The 12770-nt window shown below is 34.5% G+C and overlaps 1 protein-coding gene across 2 annotated transcripts in view; it reads left to right on the top strand.

Annotated features, from left to right (window-relative positions):
* The window catches only part of Gfpt1 (glutamine--fructose-6-phosphate transaminase 1), a 69305-nt gene that overhangs the window by 21118 nt on the left and 35417 nt on the right, over positions 1-12770 (top strand). The window contains exons 6-12 of one of the 2 annotated variants that reach the window (XM_071601665.1): positions 424-558; positions 1881-1942; positions 2961-3040; positions 3244-3297; positions 6975-7080; positions 9337-9500; positions 10440-10535. In XM_071601665.1, the coding sequence (XP_071457766.1) occupies positions 424-558; positions 1881-1942; positions 2961-3040; positions 3244-3297; positions 6975-7080; positions 9337-9500; positions 10440-10535 (697 nt within the window). The remainder of the gene's footprint in view (positions 1-423; positions 559-1880; positions 1943-2960; positions 3041-3243; positions 3298-6974; positions 7081-9336; positions 9501-10439; positions 10536-12770) is intronic. The other variant, XM_027934570.2, reaches the window with a different exon arrangement.

The following is a 12770-nucleotide window of genomic DNA, read 5'->3' as shown; positions in this document are numbered from 1 at the left end:
TCTTTAAAAAAGAAAAAGAAAAACTGGTGTTTTAAGTGTTACATATTTCATTATATTTTAATTATTTAAAATTTATTTTAATTCGTGTGGCATATATTTATATAAATTAAGTTATATGTTCAGTTAATCAGAATACCATTTTATTTTGGATTCATTGTAATCAGATGAGCAATGAAATATGGTGTTAAAAATATTAAAAATTGGGTCTGGGATTGTGGCTCAGCGGTAGAGCATGGGTGGGACCCAGGTTCGATCTTTAGCACCACATAAAAATAAAGGCATTGTGTTGTGTTCATCTATACCTAAAAAAAATATTTAAAAAATATTAAAAATTAGTGAGATTTTTGAGGAAAAAATTCTGTAGAAAGGATTTGGATATCATATTTTCTTATTAAATGTATTTTTTTTCCCTCCTGCCCTTAGGAAAGCAAAGGCTATGACTTTGAATCTGAAACAGACACAGAAGCAATTGCCAAGCTTGTTAAGTACATGTATGACAACTGGGAAAGTCAAGATATCAGTTTTACTACCTTGGTGGAGAGAGTTATCCAACAATTGGTATTAAACCATACTTTTAAATCTAGTTATCCTAACATTGATCATGAGAAATTATTTAAATCTTATAAACAGGAACTATGCTAATTTATTATTTTTGGCTTTTATTTCCATATGCAAAACAATTCAACTTAAATAATTTTGAGATTGTTGTTTGACTTAGTGATTTGACTGCCTCCCTCAACTCTTAAAATTCTACTTATTTCACTGTAGTTTGGTGTAGTGAGATTGAAGAATAAGTTTGTCTGAAAACAGCATGCATGCACACTTGTACACATGACACATGCATATACACAGCACACATGGTAGAGAATTACCACTCTTTTGCTTCCAACCAATAATTTTAGCACAAATACCTTCAGCAAAATGCAACCTTATTCTGGGATAACGTCTGCATGTCTCTCAGTCAGCATAATGGATTTTTTTTTTTTTCCTTTTGGGCACTTTTCCTTGGCCCTGTACCTCCATATGAACGTATTTTCCAGCCTAAGGAAAAAGCACTATTCTTTTGAATCCATCTCAGTTGCCCTAAGTAAAGACATCCAAGAGCCACAAAAGTCTAAGTCCATATTGATGCCTACATATATAACTCTAGCTTTCCCACTTAAAATCCCTTTCCTTCCCTAATATGATCCAACCCTTTCCTCCCACCCAAACTTTATGAAGTCTGTAGCAGAAGGAGTTAGGATGATGGTGAATTTCAAGGTTTGTTCCTTCCCTTTACCCATAGCAGAGTAGTGTGTCTTCTCACCCTTTTCTTCTTTTTACTGTATAATCTAGTTTGTGTTCTATAATGGTTTTTTGTTCTTCTACCTCAGGTTCTTCCTTTATCCATTCTTTAGACTCCGTACTTAGGAGGTTGGTTTGACAGGGTACAGTGGTGTGCAAGTTAATAATCATGATTGTATGTATTTACATTACTGATATCAAGGTCAAAAAGAATGAAAGTTAACAGTGGTTTACAATTACTAGGGTAAAGAATGGGTTTTGGATACTGAGCTTGGAATCTTTCCTTATTCTATCCTCCTGCTATTAATTTGTAGCATGGGAGATATGATGTATCTGTTGAGAAATGTTGGCAACGTATACAAAGGTGACTTTTTCGAATGGTCTGTTTTTGGAGCCATTATATATTAAGCATATTTTGAAAGTGGTCTTATTTTTAAAAGTTGGTCTTGTATATACCAAACCTCAGGACTGTTTGCCTGAAATTCAGGCTTCTTTATAAACTAGTCCTTGTGTGAATGAAAGAAGTCAGAATGTTTCAAGCATTTTGCATTTGGTAATTGATTATAAGTATTACTAATGTATTTTTTTCCCCATAGGAAGGTGCTTTTGCACTTGTATTTAAAAGTGTTCATTTTCCTGGGCAAGCAGTGGGCACAAGGTACATATAAATCTAATAATGACTAATAATAATTGTATGTATTTTGAAATATTTGAGGGACAGGGTTATTTTGTGAAGCCTGTAAGTGACTTTCCTTAGAGGTATTCATGTAAGTGTTTATTTTTCATGTATTCCTCCTTGTTTGTTGTTACATCACTCTCTGATTTAGCAGAATCCCTTAATAAAGTAAATGCATTTTGGCATTTATAATTGGCCTTTTGTCTTTTGGGTAGGTTAACTGTGTTTACTTTGTGAATTTGGATATTTAATATTCTCTAATTTCAGACTCAAAACTTCAGCTTTCTTCATATTTTTTAGAAATATATGTTCCAGATAGATTCCTAGAAAATTGTACCATCACTGCTTTTGCCAGGATATTTAAAACCAATCATGAAGTCTTTTTAAAACAGTGAGGAACCTTAAGATTTGGTGAGAGAGAGAAAGATCGATCTTTAATCTGAAATGAAAGGCAGGATGGCTGAAGAGATCATTATATATTGGTGTTCTGTGTAGAAGCAAAAGAAAAATTTCATTTAACATTAAAAAGAAAAATTTCAAGTATGGTGTTATAGAATAGAAATTGGCAACCTTTTTCTGGATTGGGCCAGACAGTAAATGCTTTAAGCTTTCTGTGTCATGTAGTCTCTTTTGTAGCTTCAGTATCGCTGTACTAGTATGACAGCAGCCGTACATTGTATGTGAAAGAATGGGTATGACTGGGTTCCAGTAACCTCTTATTAATACAATTTTAGTTTGTCAATTAAAAATAACAGAAAGAAATCCTTATTTATAGAAATAGACGAGCATGTCCTGTGGGTCTTAATTTGCAAACCCATTTCATTTCTTATATCTGAAGGGAAAATTAAAACATTTCTTGAAGAATATTGATTCATTAACTTTGAAGATTGCATTATTAATATATTATTATATTACTTATATATATTATTTGTAAAAATATTATTTATATTAGTATATTATTTGTAAAAATGGTTTAATTCTGACTTAACTTGATTTACAGACGAGGTAGCCCCCTGTTGATTGGTGTGCGGAGCGAACATAAGCTTTCTACTGATCACATTCCAATACTTTATAGAACAGGTAAAACTGCTCTTACATCATGCCAATGGGGAAAATGTGTAAATTGAGTGCAGTAAATATAAAGAATTTTTTCCTTAAATTGGAATAAATGCTTTTTTGCTCAAATTCATATGTACATATATATTTCTGTCTAGATGTAAAAAAGATTTGTTTTTGTGAGTTCTCTGACAAGTAGAATTATTTTTTCTGTTGTATATCCTTAGCTAGAACTCAGATTGGATCAAAATTCACACGGTGGGGATCACAGGGAGAAAGAGGTGGGAAATGCACTGTGCATGGATGGGGAGGAGTCTTATCCTCTTTTGTTCATTCTTTACTAATTCTTTGTTCTTGGAGTGAATGATTGTGCTGGGCCTCTAAAAATGTGCTTATTTTGTGGGGAACCATTTTGACATTTATTTTTCTAATTTGCAGAATATATTTTGTCTGTTTGCTTTTGGCATTTAGAAAACTGCTTTTAATAATTTGTTTTATTAAAATCTCTGAGATTTGAGAAAACAGCTGAAATCATAAAGTATTTTCTTCTGTTTTTTAAAATCATGTAGGATACCTCCTTATATTAGGGAAAAAAAACCCACTGTGTTCTACATTATTATAAATTGAACCTAAGAGTAGTTGTTTGAATAATTTAGCCTAGCTTTTAACTGAAAATACATTTAAGTTGTCTTTATTTTATGCATCAGTTTATTATCTAAAAATAATGTCATTTGATATTTTGATTGGCTTTATTTGAATTTGAAATAATTTTGTGTTTGAGGTTTACTTGAAATTTTTTTTTTGTATTGGGGATTGAAACCAGGGGTACCCTGAGCTGCATCCCCAGCCCCTGAGCTGCACCCTCAGCCCCTTTGTTCCATTAAATTTGAGACAGGGTCTGATTTAGTTGCCCAGGCCTGGCTTAAACTTGTGATCCTCCTGTTATAGCTTCCTGAGTTTTTGAGATTACAGATGTGTGCCACCATACCCATTGAGGTTTTATTTTTTTAATAGGACTTCTACCTATATGAACTCTGAACCATTTTATTGGTACAATTATATATAAAAGTGACAACCACAGTGTGCTGTATTATTGCTAAAAGCTTTCTATGTAAAAGATAGGGAATGGTAGTTTCAGGAAATTGAAATTTATACATTCTTGGTTTCTTGGAAAACATTTAGCAAAGAACTTTAAGCCCTTTTGCCTTTGATGGTGTCTACATTTGTTCTTTTATCTAGAGCAGAAAGTTATTTTCTTAAATGACCTCCCCAGTCTTGAGATGTTAGAAGTTCTTTTCTTCCCCATTCCCCCATCCCTGTTCCCACTCCCTAGTCTGTCTTTTTTTTTTTTCTTTTTCGGTACTGGGGATTGAACTCAGGGGCACTTAACCACTGAGCCACATCCACAGTCCTTTTTTGTATTTTATTTAGAGACGGTTTCACTGAGTTGCTTAGAGCCTCACTAAGTTGCTGAGCTGGCCTTGAACTCATGTTTCTCCTGCCTCAGTCTTCTGAGATGCAGGGATTACAGGCGTACGCCATTGCACCCCACTCCACTCTCTGGTTTTTCCAGAAGAAAAATATCTGCCAATGAGAATATATAATTTGGACCCAGAGTTCCAGATTTCTGTGAATAATTTTGCTTGTGTATATATATATTCTTTATATATTGTAAGTTGTCTTGGGTTATTTTTAGAAATAATGAAAAACATTGGTTAGTCTTAAGAAATTAGAAGAAAATTTTATAGATTATATTTGAGTAACTATTTCACTAGGTATAGGTAGATAATATGTGGCTTAGTGAGGCCTCTTACTGAAGGGGTTGTGTAAAGAGAGAACTCTGGGCTGCCTTTTAGATTTTCACCATTTTTTCACAGTGTAATTACTGACCATATAAAATTAAAGCCTCCTTTCTCTCTGCAGGACAGGGATGATAATTGTATTCCACTTCTACCAGATGAGATAATCAATACACGGGAAACATTTTGGATATTATAAAAGCTGTATAGGTGTTACATAAATAAAAAATTCTTTTTTAATATTGTGATTAATTGTACTTTTGTACATTATCAATATTTGTAGTGAAGCTCAACCCTATTATGACATTTTATATACAAAGCTAGTTTTATACTTTTTTAAATATAAGTGCTGGAATATCCTATTTATTTTGATTTTTTTTTTCTTTTTGTACTGGGGATTGAACTCAGGAGCACTTTACCATGGAGCTACAGCCCTAGTCCTTTTGTTTTTTATCTTGCCAAGTTGCTGAGGTTCTTGCTAAGTTATTGAATTTGTGATCCTCCTGCCTCAGTCTCCCAAGTTGTTAGGATTAGAGGCATGCACCACTGTGCATGGCTTTTTCTACTTGTCTTTAAGTTCACTTTTCTTTTTCCTTCCCAGGACCTTGTGCATGCTAGGCACACACTCTGTTACTGAGTTTCACTTGCAGTGCTTTCACTTTTCTTTAGATACAATAATATTCATTTTTTGATGGGCAGTTTCAAGAGTTTTGTCAAAGCAAACAGTTGTTTAATCACTACCATAATCAAGATGTACAACAGTACTCTTCTCTAGAGAGTTCCCTCAAGCTGTACCTTTGAAAACAATGGCAAGTACTGATATGTTACCTTTCCATAATGTTGTCTTTTTTAGGATGTTATATTATGCTTATGCTTACTTTTTAAAGTTTGATATCTTCTCCTATTCTGAATTTAGGTGGGAGGAACTATTTCATTTTTTTTAAACCTTTATTTTATTTTTATGTGGTGCTGAGGCTCGAACCCTTGTGCGCTTTGCACGTGCTAGAGGAGCACTCTACCACTGAGCCACAACCCCAACTCCGAACTATTTAATTTTCATGCCTAAAATACACTAAATAATTACAGGTGGTGGAGAACTTTGGATATATGTTTTTAATAACTGTTATTTCCAAGTCTTTATATGTGCATTTTAGAAGATGAGTTTTTATAATCTGGCTATTGTGTCGATAGGTTATGAGGTCTACTATGTCCTGGAGAATGGAGCCTTTTTTTTTTTTTTTTGGTCTTGAGTGTAATTATAGAGTCTTTAATACATTTTTTTTTCTACATGGGCTAATTTGTCAAACTTTAACATACTTCCTCATGTTCACTTTAGGTGTAAATAAACAAGAAAAAAAAAAACAACCTTATCTATCACTGACTTGACAAATTAAGTAGAGATGCCAGAATTTTGAAGTGCTAGAATTAAAAAGGTGCTAACATTACAAAGGGGCCATACTCTACCCTGACTTAAAAGAAGTATAAGAAAATACAATTTTAAGACAGGAGAGATTCTTGGCCTGTATTATTTCTTGTGTCTGATAGTAGGTCCCTTGTAGGATGTACCATAGTTAGAGAGATATGTCTTTGTTTTGTTTTTAAATCAGAATTAGTATAGACCACAACATGATTTGTTAGCTGATTTGCTATTGAAATCTAGAGAAGTTTGTTATGGGACAATGAAGATTAATTTGCCACTACTTATTATTATTCTATAGTTTTGATATTTTTAATGTAATTTTTGTGATAAATATAGGTCCACAAACTTACATGTATTAAGTCCATCACGTTTAGTGTGAGAAAAAGATTGAGATTAGTCTGTATTTATTTTTGATTTTTAAAAAAGTTGGTGGTATTAATGAATTATTGGATTTGAAAAGAAATATTACATTAAAAATTTTGTAATGTAGTACTATTATCTGCCACGCATTCTTTTATAGTTGCTATTTCACTCTACACTTTTGGTCTGTTCTTATTGCTTATTGCATGGAAATAAGGTATCTATCCGGCATTTAAAAGTTGCTGAAATAATTTTGTGTTGCTATGTTTTTTTTAAATTGTTGTTGTTATGTTGTTGATTTTGTAAAAAATTATGTATTTTTCTATATCAGGCATGATTTTCTACATATTTGCCAATTCACATTAACTGTGTGCTCTAGGCAAAGACAAGAAAGGAGGCTGCAATCTCTCTCGTGTGGACAGCACTACTTGCCTTTTCCCTGTTGAAGAAAAAGCAGTAGAATATTACTTTGCTTCTGATGCAAGGTGAGTTTCCTTAGTTGATTCACAGAGAATTTTTATTAAAACTTCTTATGTAAAGGAAATTCAGGAAGAAGTCATTTTGTAGAAGTCGAGTCACGCTGTATAAGAGAACTTTTTTATTTTTACAGTTCTAGAGGCGGAACCTCATGCATGCTAGGCAAGCACTTCATTGTTTTGCTTGCTTGCTTCCTTCCTTCCTTTTTTTTCATTACTGGGGAGTGAACTCTCAAGGCTTTGCTCATGCCAAGCAAGTGCTCTGTCACTGAACTATGTCTCTATGCCCAGGCAAGCACTTTACCAATGAGCTATACCCCATGCCTAAAATTTCCTTGATTAAAGTAGAGGTGACTTTTTTAAAAATCTCACTTCAAACCAGGTAGGTCAGTTTACAATATATATATGTATGTATGTATGTGTGTGTGTATATATATATATATATATATATATATATATATATATATATATAAATTTTTTTTTTTTTCAGACTTGTTCCAGTGTATTTACTTTCGAGCACTTGTGTTTTTTTTTTGGTCTTTCTTTCATGAGGCTTATTTAGGTTTTGTAGGGAGGAGAGATCTTAGATTAAAGAGTAGAATTAGCTTAGTTACTATCACAATTAATAGTATAGTTGCTGAACCATTGTATTTTAGTCTTTTTTCCTGTATTTTTTATTGGTGCATTATAGTTGTGCATAATGGTGGGATTTATTGTTACATATTTATACAGGTACACAGTGTAGCAATAGAATTTGGCCAGTATCATTGCCCAGTATTTCCCCATTCTGTAGTTTTCATCTTAATGTGGACACTCATTTTCTTATGTTTTTTTTCATTTGGAATGAACTTGGAGCATAATTATTTCTCTAAAGGATTAGTATTAAACTAAATTATTTTGAAAGAAAATGTGTTGCAATGTTTAGATTCATTTATAAATAAAATACTGTAGTAATGGGGGTAAAATGGAATTACTCAAATTGCCAGTAAGTATGTGATTTAGTCACTGAGCCTGAAGATAAGAGGCAATAATAAAAATGAGAAAATGATTCCATGTAGGACGACTTCAGGGAATATGTTATCTTAGTAAGAAAGCAAGCTTCACTGTTTTCTAATTTTTACAAATATGTAAGATGTGTAGTCAGTTGGTTTACTACAGAGTTGACAGTTACTGCTTAAAAAAATTGGAAATTGCAAAAGTATACCATTTTTTTCATTCATTCTTGCATTCTGTTGAACACTCTGAGCAAAGCCATGTGCTAGCCTCAGGAAATATGATAAAAATTAAAGTATTATTTACCCCTAATGAGTTCTTCCATAATGGAGGAGACAAATTTTAAACACCAATTACACAACCATCAAATTACCACTATGACAAAAGCTACAGAATACTTTTAACAGGGTGATACAGTCCTTTGTGGGTAGATTTTTGTCAAGGGGATGAAGCCTGAATGGAGAGTTAAGGGGAGAATAGGAATTAATTTGGTGAAGGGGTGAAGAAAAGAATGTTCATTCTCTACAGGTGGCTCATCCTATGAGAATTCAGGAGGGATGTGAGTATGGTTGGAATAGAGCATAAGAGGAATCTTGGTGGGAGAAAAGATTGGAGAAGAAGGTGTAGGGCTCATGGTAAGACATTTTGATGTTTTCCTAAGAGCCAGAGGGAAGTCATGAAGTGGTTTGTTGCGGGGGGAAGCATTTTGATCAGAGTTGCCTTTTGATATCAATTATGGCAGAAAAGGAGAACGTGTAGAGGAAGGTAAGAGAGAATGTGGGTGAACTAGTTAGGGTGCTGCAGTGGTAAGAGTAGATGGCAGCTAGTACTTGTTTATGACAATGGACTTGGAAGGAAATTTTGAGAAATGTTTAGAGTTAAAATTGCAGAATTTTCTGATGGGTAGAAAAAGGAGGAAATAACCATGCCTTCTGATCTAATCTAATTTAGTTATGTTGCTAGGCAGAGTTTGTTTTATTTTTTGTCTGCAATGACCCTCCCCACCTCCACCAACATTGCCCTGAAAGGGATAGCACTGATAAGTAGAAAATTAACAAAAGTATTGCAAGATGGTGGAGTATTTGTTTGTTTATTTTGAAGTACTGAGGATTGAATCCAGGACCTTGCATATGCTAGGCAAGTGTTATACCATTGAGTTGTTTCTCACCCTGGAGTTTGTGCTTAAATTTGATTTGTGTATCCTAATGATAGTTTTGTTTGTAATAATGATCCTTGATTATTGATATTTATATCTCCTTGAACATTTTCTAGTGCTGTCATTGAACACACCAATCGTGTCATCTTTCTAGAAGATGATGACGTTGCAGCAGTTGTGGATGGCCGTCTTTCTATCCATCGAATTAAACGTACTGCAGGAGATCATCCTGCTCGAGCTGTGCAAACCCTCCAAATGGAACTCCAGCAGATCATGAAGGGTGAAAGTTTTTGTCATGTTGTAGCTTGGTGTCCTTAAAAAAAGGAGCTATTCTATTTCTTGTCCTACCAATGAATCTAACGCTATTGCTGAGTGATATCTTCCATATGATTAATGAAGGGACAGTCCCAGGAAAAGAGATGATTCTTTAAAGAAATTATCTGCATTTCTTCCAGTAGTTCTTCAAACTAATTCATAGTTGGTTCTAACATTATGAAAAATAGATTGATTAATAGTGCCTGATATTTTCAAGATATTTTATATCTCTTCTGTTTTATATGTGTTCTTTTTCTCATTCTTTTTGTATTCTCCTCATGCTTCAGTTTTTTCATATATAAAATGGTTTTCATAGAACCTACCTCATTAAGGTTGTTTTGAGTACTAAGGGAGTTTAATACACTTCAGAATAGTGCCAGACACACTTAGTGAATCCTGAATAATGTTTGTTGTTGGTAGCTATTGTGATAATTATGGTTTTTATTTTTATTCTCCTTTCTGATTGAATTGTGGGAATAAAAGTCAACACTTATTGCATAACTGCTATATGTCATATTCTTTGCTATATTAATCTGTACCACATGTACACAATGCAGTAACTGCTGTTCTTATTTTACAGATTAAGGAATTTCCCCAGTTAAGATAGTAAAGGATAAAACCATGACTTGAACCTAGACCTAGACTGACTCTAAAAATTAGGCTTATATTATTTCCCTTTTTTTGCTCTAACTGTATATCTTAGGTATGAAGTAAATAAAGACTTTTCTTACTTGTTCATTTTTTCTCACATAGTGTAAAATATATGCCTTCAGTCCATTAGGCAGTCATGTGTGAATACTGTTTTTATTTAGCAAGATTATGTTAAAGGAGACAGTTGGGTACAAATTTCTTTTTATTGGGCTTATTAATTTTTGTTTTACCTTATATAATTTCTATGACTTAGGCAACTTCAGTTCATTTATGCAAAAGGAAATTTTTGAGCAGCCAGAGTCTGTTGTGAACACGATGAGAGGAAGAGTCAACTTTGATGACTATACTGGTAATGACATAAGCCATTATTGTATTAAAGTCTCTTGTATGTGTTGGGGGGGGTGCCATTAGTCATCTGAATATTTATTGTCCTTTGTAGCCTTGGGAAACAACTGTGGCCTCCAGCCATCATGGATGGTTAATCCTTTAGTGTATGAGACTACTTATATGAGGTATCTAGAATAGTAAGATTCATAAGGATAAAAGTAGATTAATGGTTGCCAGGTGCTGGGGAAAGGGTTATTGTTTAAAGTGGGTAGAGTTTCAGTTTGGTATGGTGAAAAGCTTCTGGAGATGGACGATAGTGATAATTATGCAACAATGACTGTAGTTGGTGCTACTTATTTTTTGCTTTAAAATAGTTAAAATGGCAAAGTTTATGTAATGGGAACCTGCTGTGACTGTCAAGGACAGTTCTGGACACTATCCTTGGCACTGAATTCTAAGAACAATATCTGGTCCACCTACTGGGAAGCTTACATGTATCTACCCAGGCTAGATTTTCTCTTTCCAGTTATAAATAAATAAAGATGTAAACTTCCCCAGGGATCTCAGGTAATTCTGATGCCATGTGGTCTAACCTGTACATGTTTAAGGTAGAGGTCAGAGTTCAACATTAGTTTTGTTTGTGGAAATTCTCTTTAGACCATGTATAACAGACACATATGTCTTTGGCCATAGACGATCAGTCTCAAACTCCTCTTATAGATTTGAGTGAATAGGAAAGTGATATCTGATACAGTCTTGACCTTGAGGTATACTAATAATCTAGGGGTGGGGATGAATATATAATTAACTATTTAAATTAAGGCAAAATATGATAGTTGACATTAGAAACTCATTTTAATGTTCAAATGCTTTAAGTTTAATGTTGAATTTAGGGAGGTAGAGAATGAGTCTGTGGAAAGGGGCTTTGGGATCAAGGAAGGCTTCACAAAGTAGAAACGTGTGGGTTTTCAAGAATTTGGAAGGTTCTATAAGAGAAGATCTGTTGGGGATGTAGGTTGTGTAGAAGAGCATTAGCTAAGGGGAACTAGTGAAAAAAGAATGAGGAAGATATTTATGAAATAGTTTGTAGTCTAGTTTGTCTCCTGGACCTAGTACTTGAAGAGGAGTAAAAAGAAGTCTAGGAAGGAAGGGGAGAGGAACTTCTGTGAGGGCCTTGAATGCATTCTAATGTGGGGACTTGCTGGGGTACCTCTTTTTATAGAAGTTACAGAATTGTCATAGATGAGGAGCCAATGTTGGTGCTCACTATGCTTTCCTGAAGTGGCTGGGTATCACTCTCCACTGTCCCCTGGAGGAGTGAGATGCTGAAATGCAGTTGTCAGCATATTGTTCTGTCTGGGGTACAGGGAAAGGAGAGGGAGGTGGGGACCACAAGAGAAATAGGACCTACATTTAGCTGTGTGAAGGAAGGGGTTGTCAAAGATGGTTGAGTTGAAAGAACTGGGAGAGTAGTAGTAAATACCACTGTGGTATTTTTGAAATTAAGATCAGGAAAGAAGATAAAATAAACTGTGAGAAGTGTATTGTCCTCTCTACCCCCTGATCCCAGGCCTTGAACATGCTAAGCACATGCTGTAATGCTGAGCTCTAGCCTCAGCCCTTAGAAGTTCATGGCTTTTAAAAGCTCTATTATCTCTATTAATGTACATAAAAGTTCTATAATAAAAACAAGATACCTGCAGTCTTAGTTATTAAGATGAGGAGATCAAGGCCTTGTCAGTTTAAATATCTTCGCCCAAGGTTACATTTCTCAGCATTCATGGAGCATTCATGTGTTCAGTGTAGTTCCCTAGTGCTCTGCAGCCTCACCCCTGACCACTAGGCCTAGTTATGGCCTACGTTATCAGAATTAGACTTCTTCAAAAGCATCAGCAATTTGGACCTTGGGGAACTCCTTCCAGAACTATCCTAAGCCCTCTTAACTATGAGGGAATTTGCTAGGACTGATTTTAAGGAAACATGATGGCCAGTCAATTTCATCATTTTACCTCCTTGTCATTCTTGGTCGCCACCTACACTACAGTCTCTGCTTTTATACTAATTCTTCTGATTTGTCGTTGCATACCCTGATCCAATCTTGAACTATTGTTTCCTTTCTTCCCAAACCTTTGCAGTGCATGCTAGGGTCTGTGGAAAAAACTTTAGGTACAGTTAATTTGAACAGGCTTGGCCTAGTGCAGCCATAGTGAGTAGGCTAGTCTGCCTACCAGGGCCTGGATGAGGGGAAGTGCTAGAG

Source organism: Marmota flaviventris, chromosome 14, assembly GCF_047511675.1.
Source record: "Marmota flaviventris isolate mMarFla1 chromosome 14, mMarFla1.hap1, whole genome shotgun sequence".
Lineage (NCBI taxonomy): Eukaryota > Metazoa > Chordata > Mammalia > Rodentia > Sciuridae > Marmota > Marmota flaviventris.
Note: the sequence above shows the minus strand (reverse complement) of the source record. Positions and strands in the feature narration are given on the sequence as shown.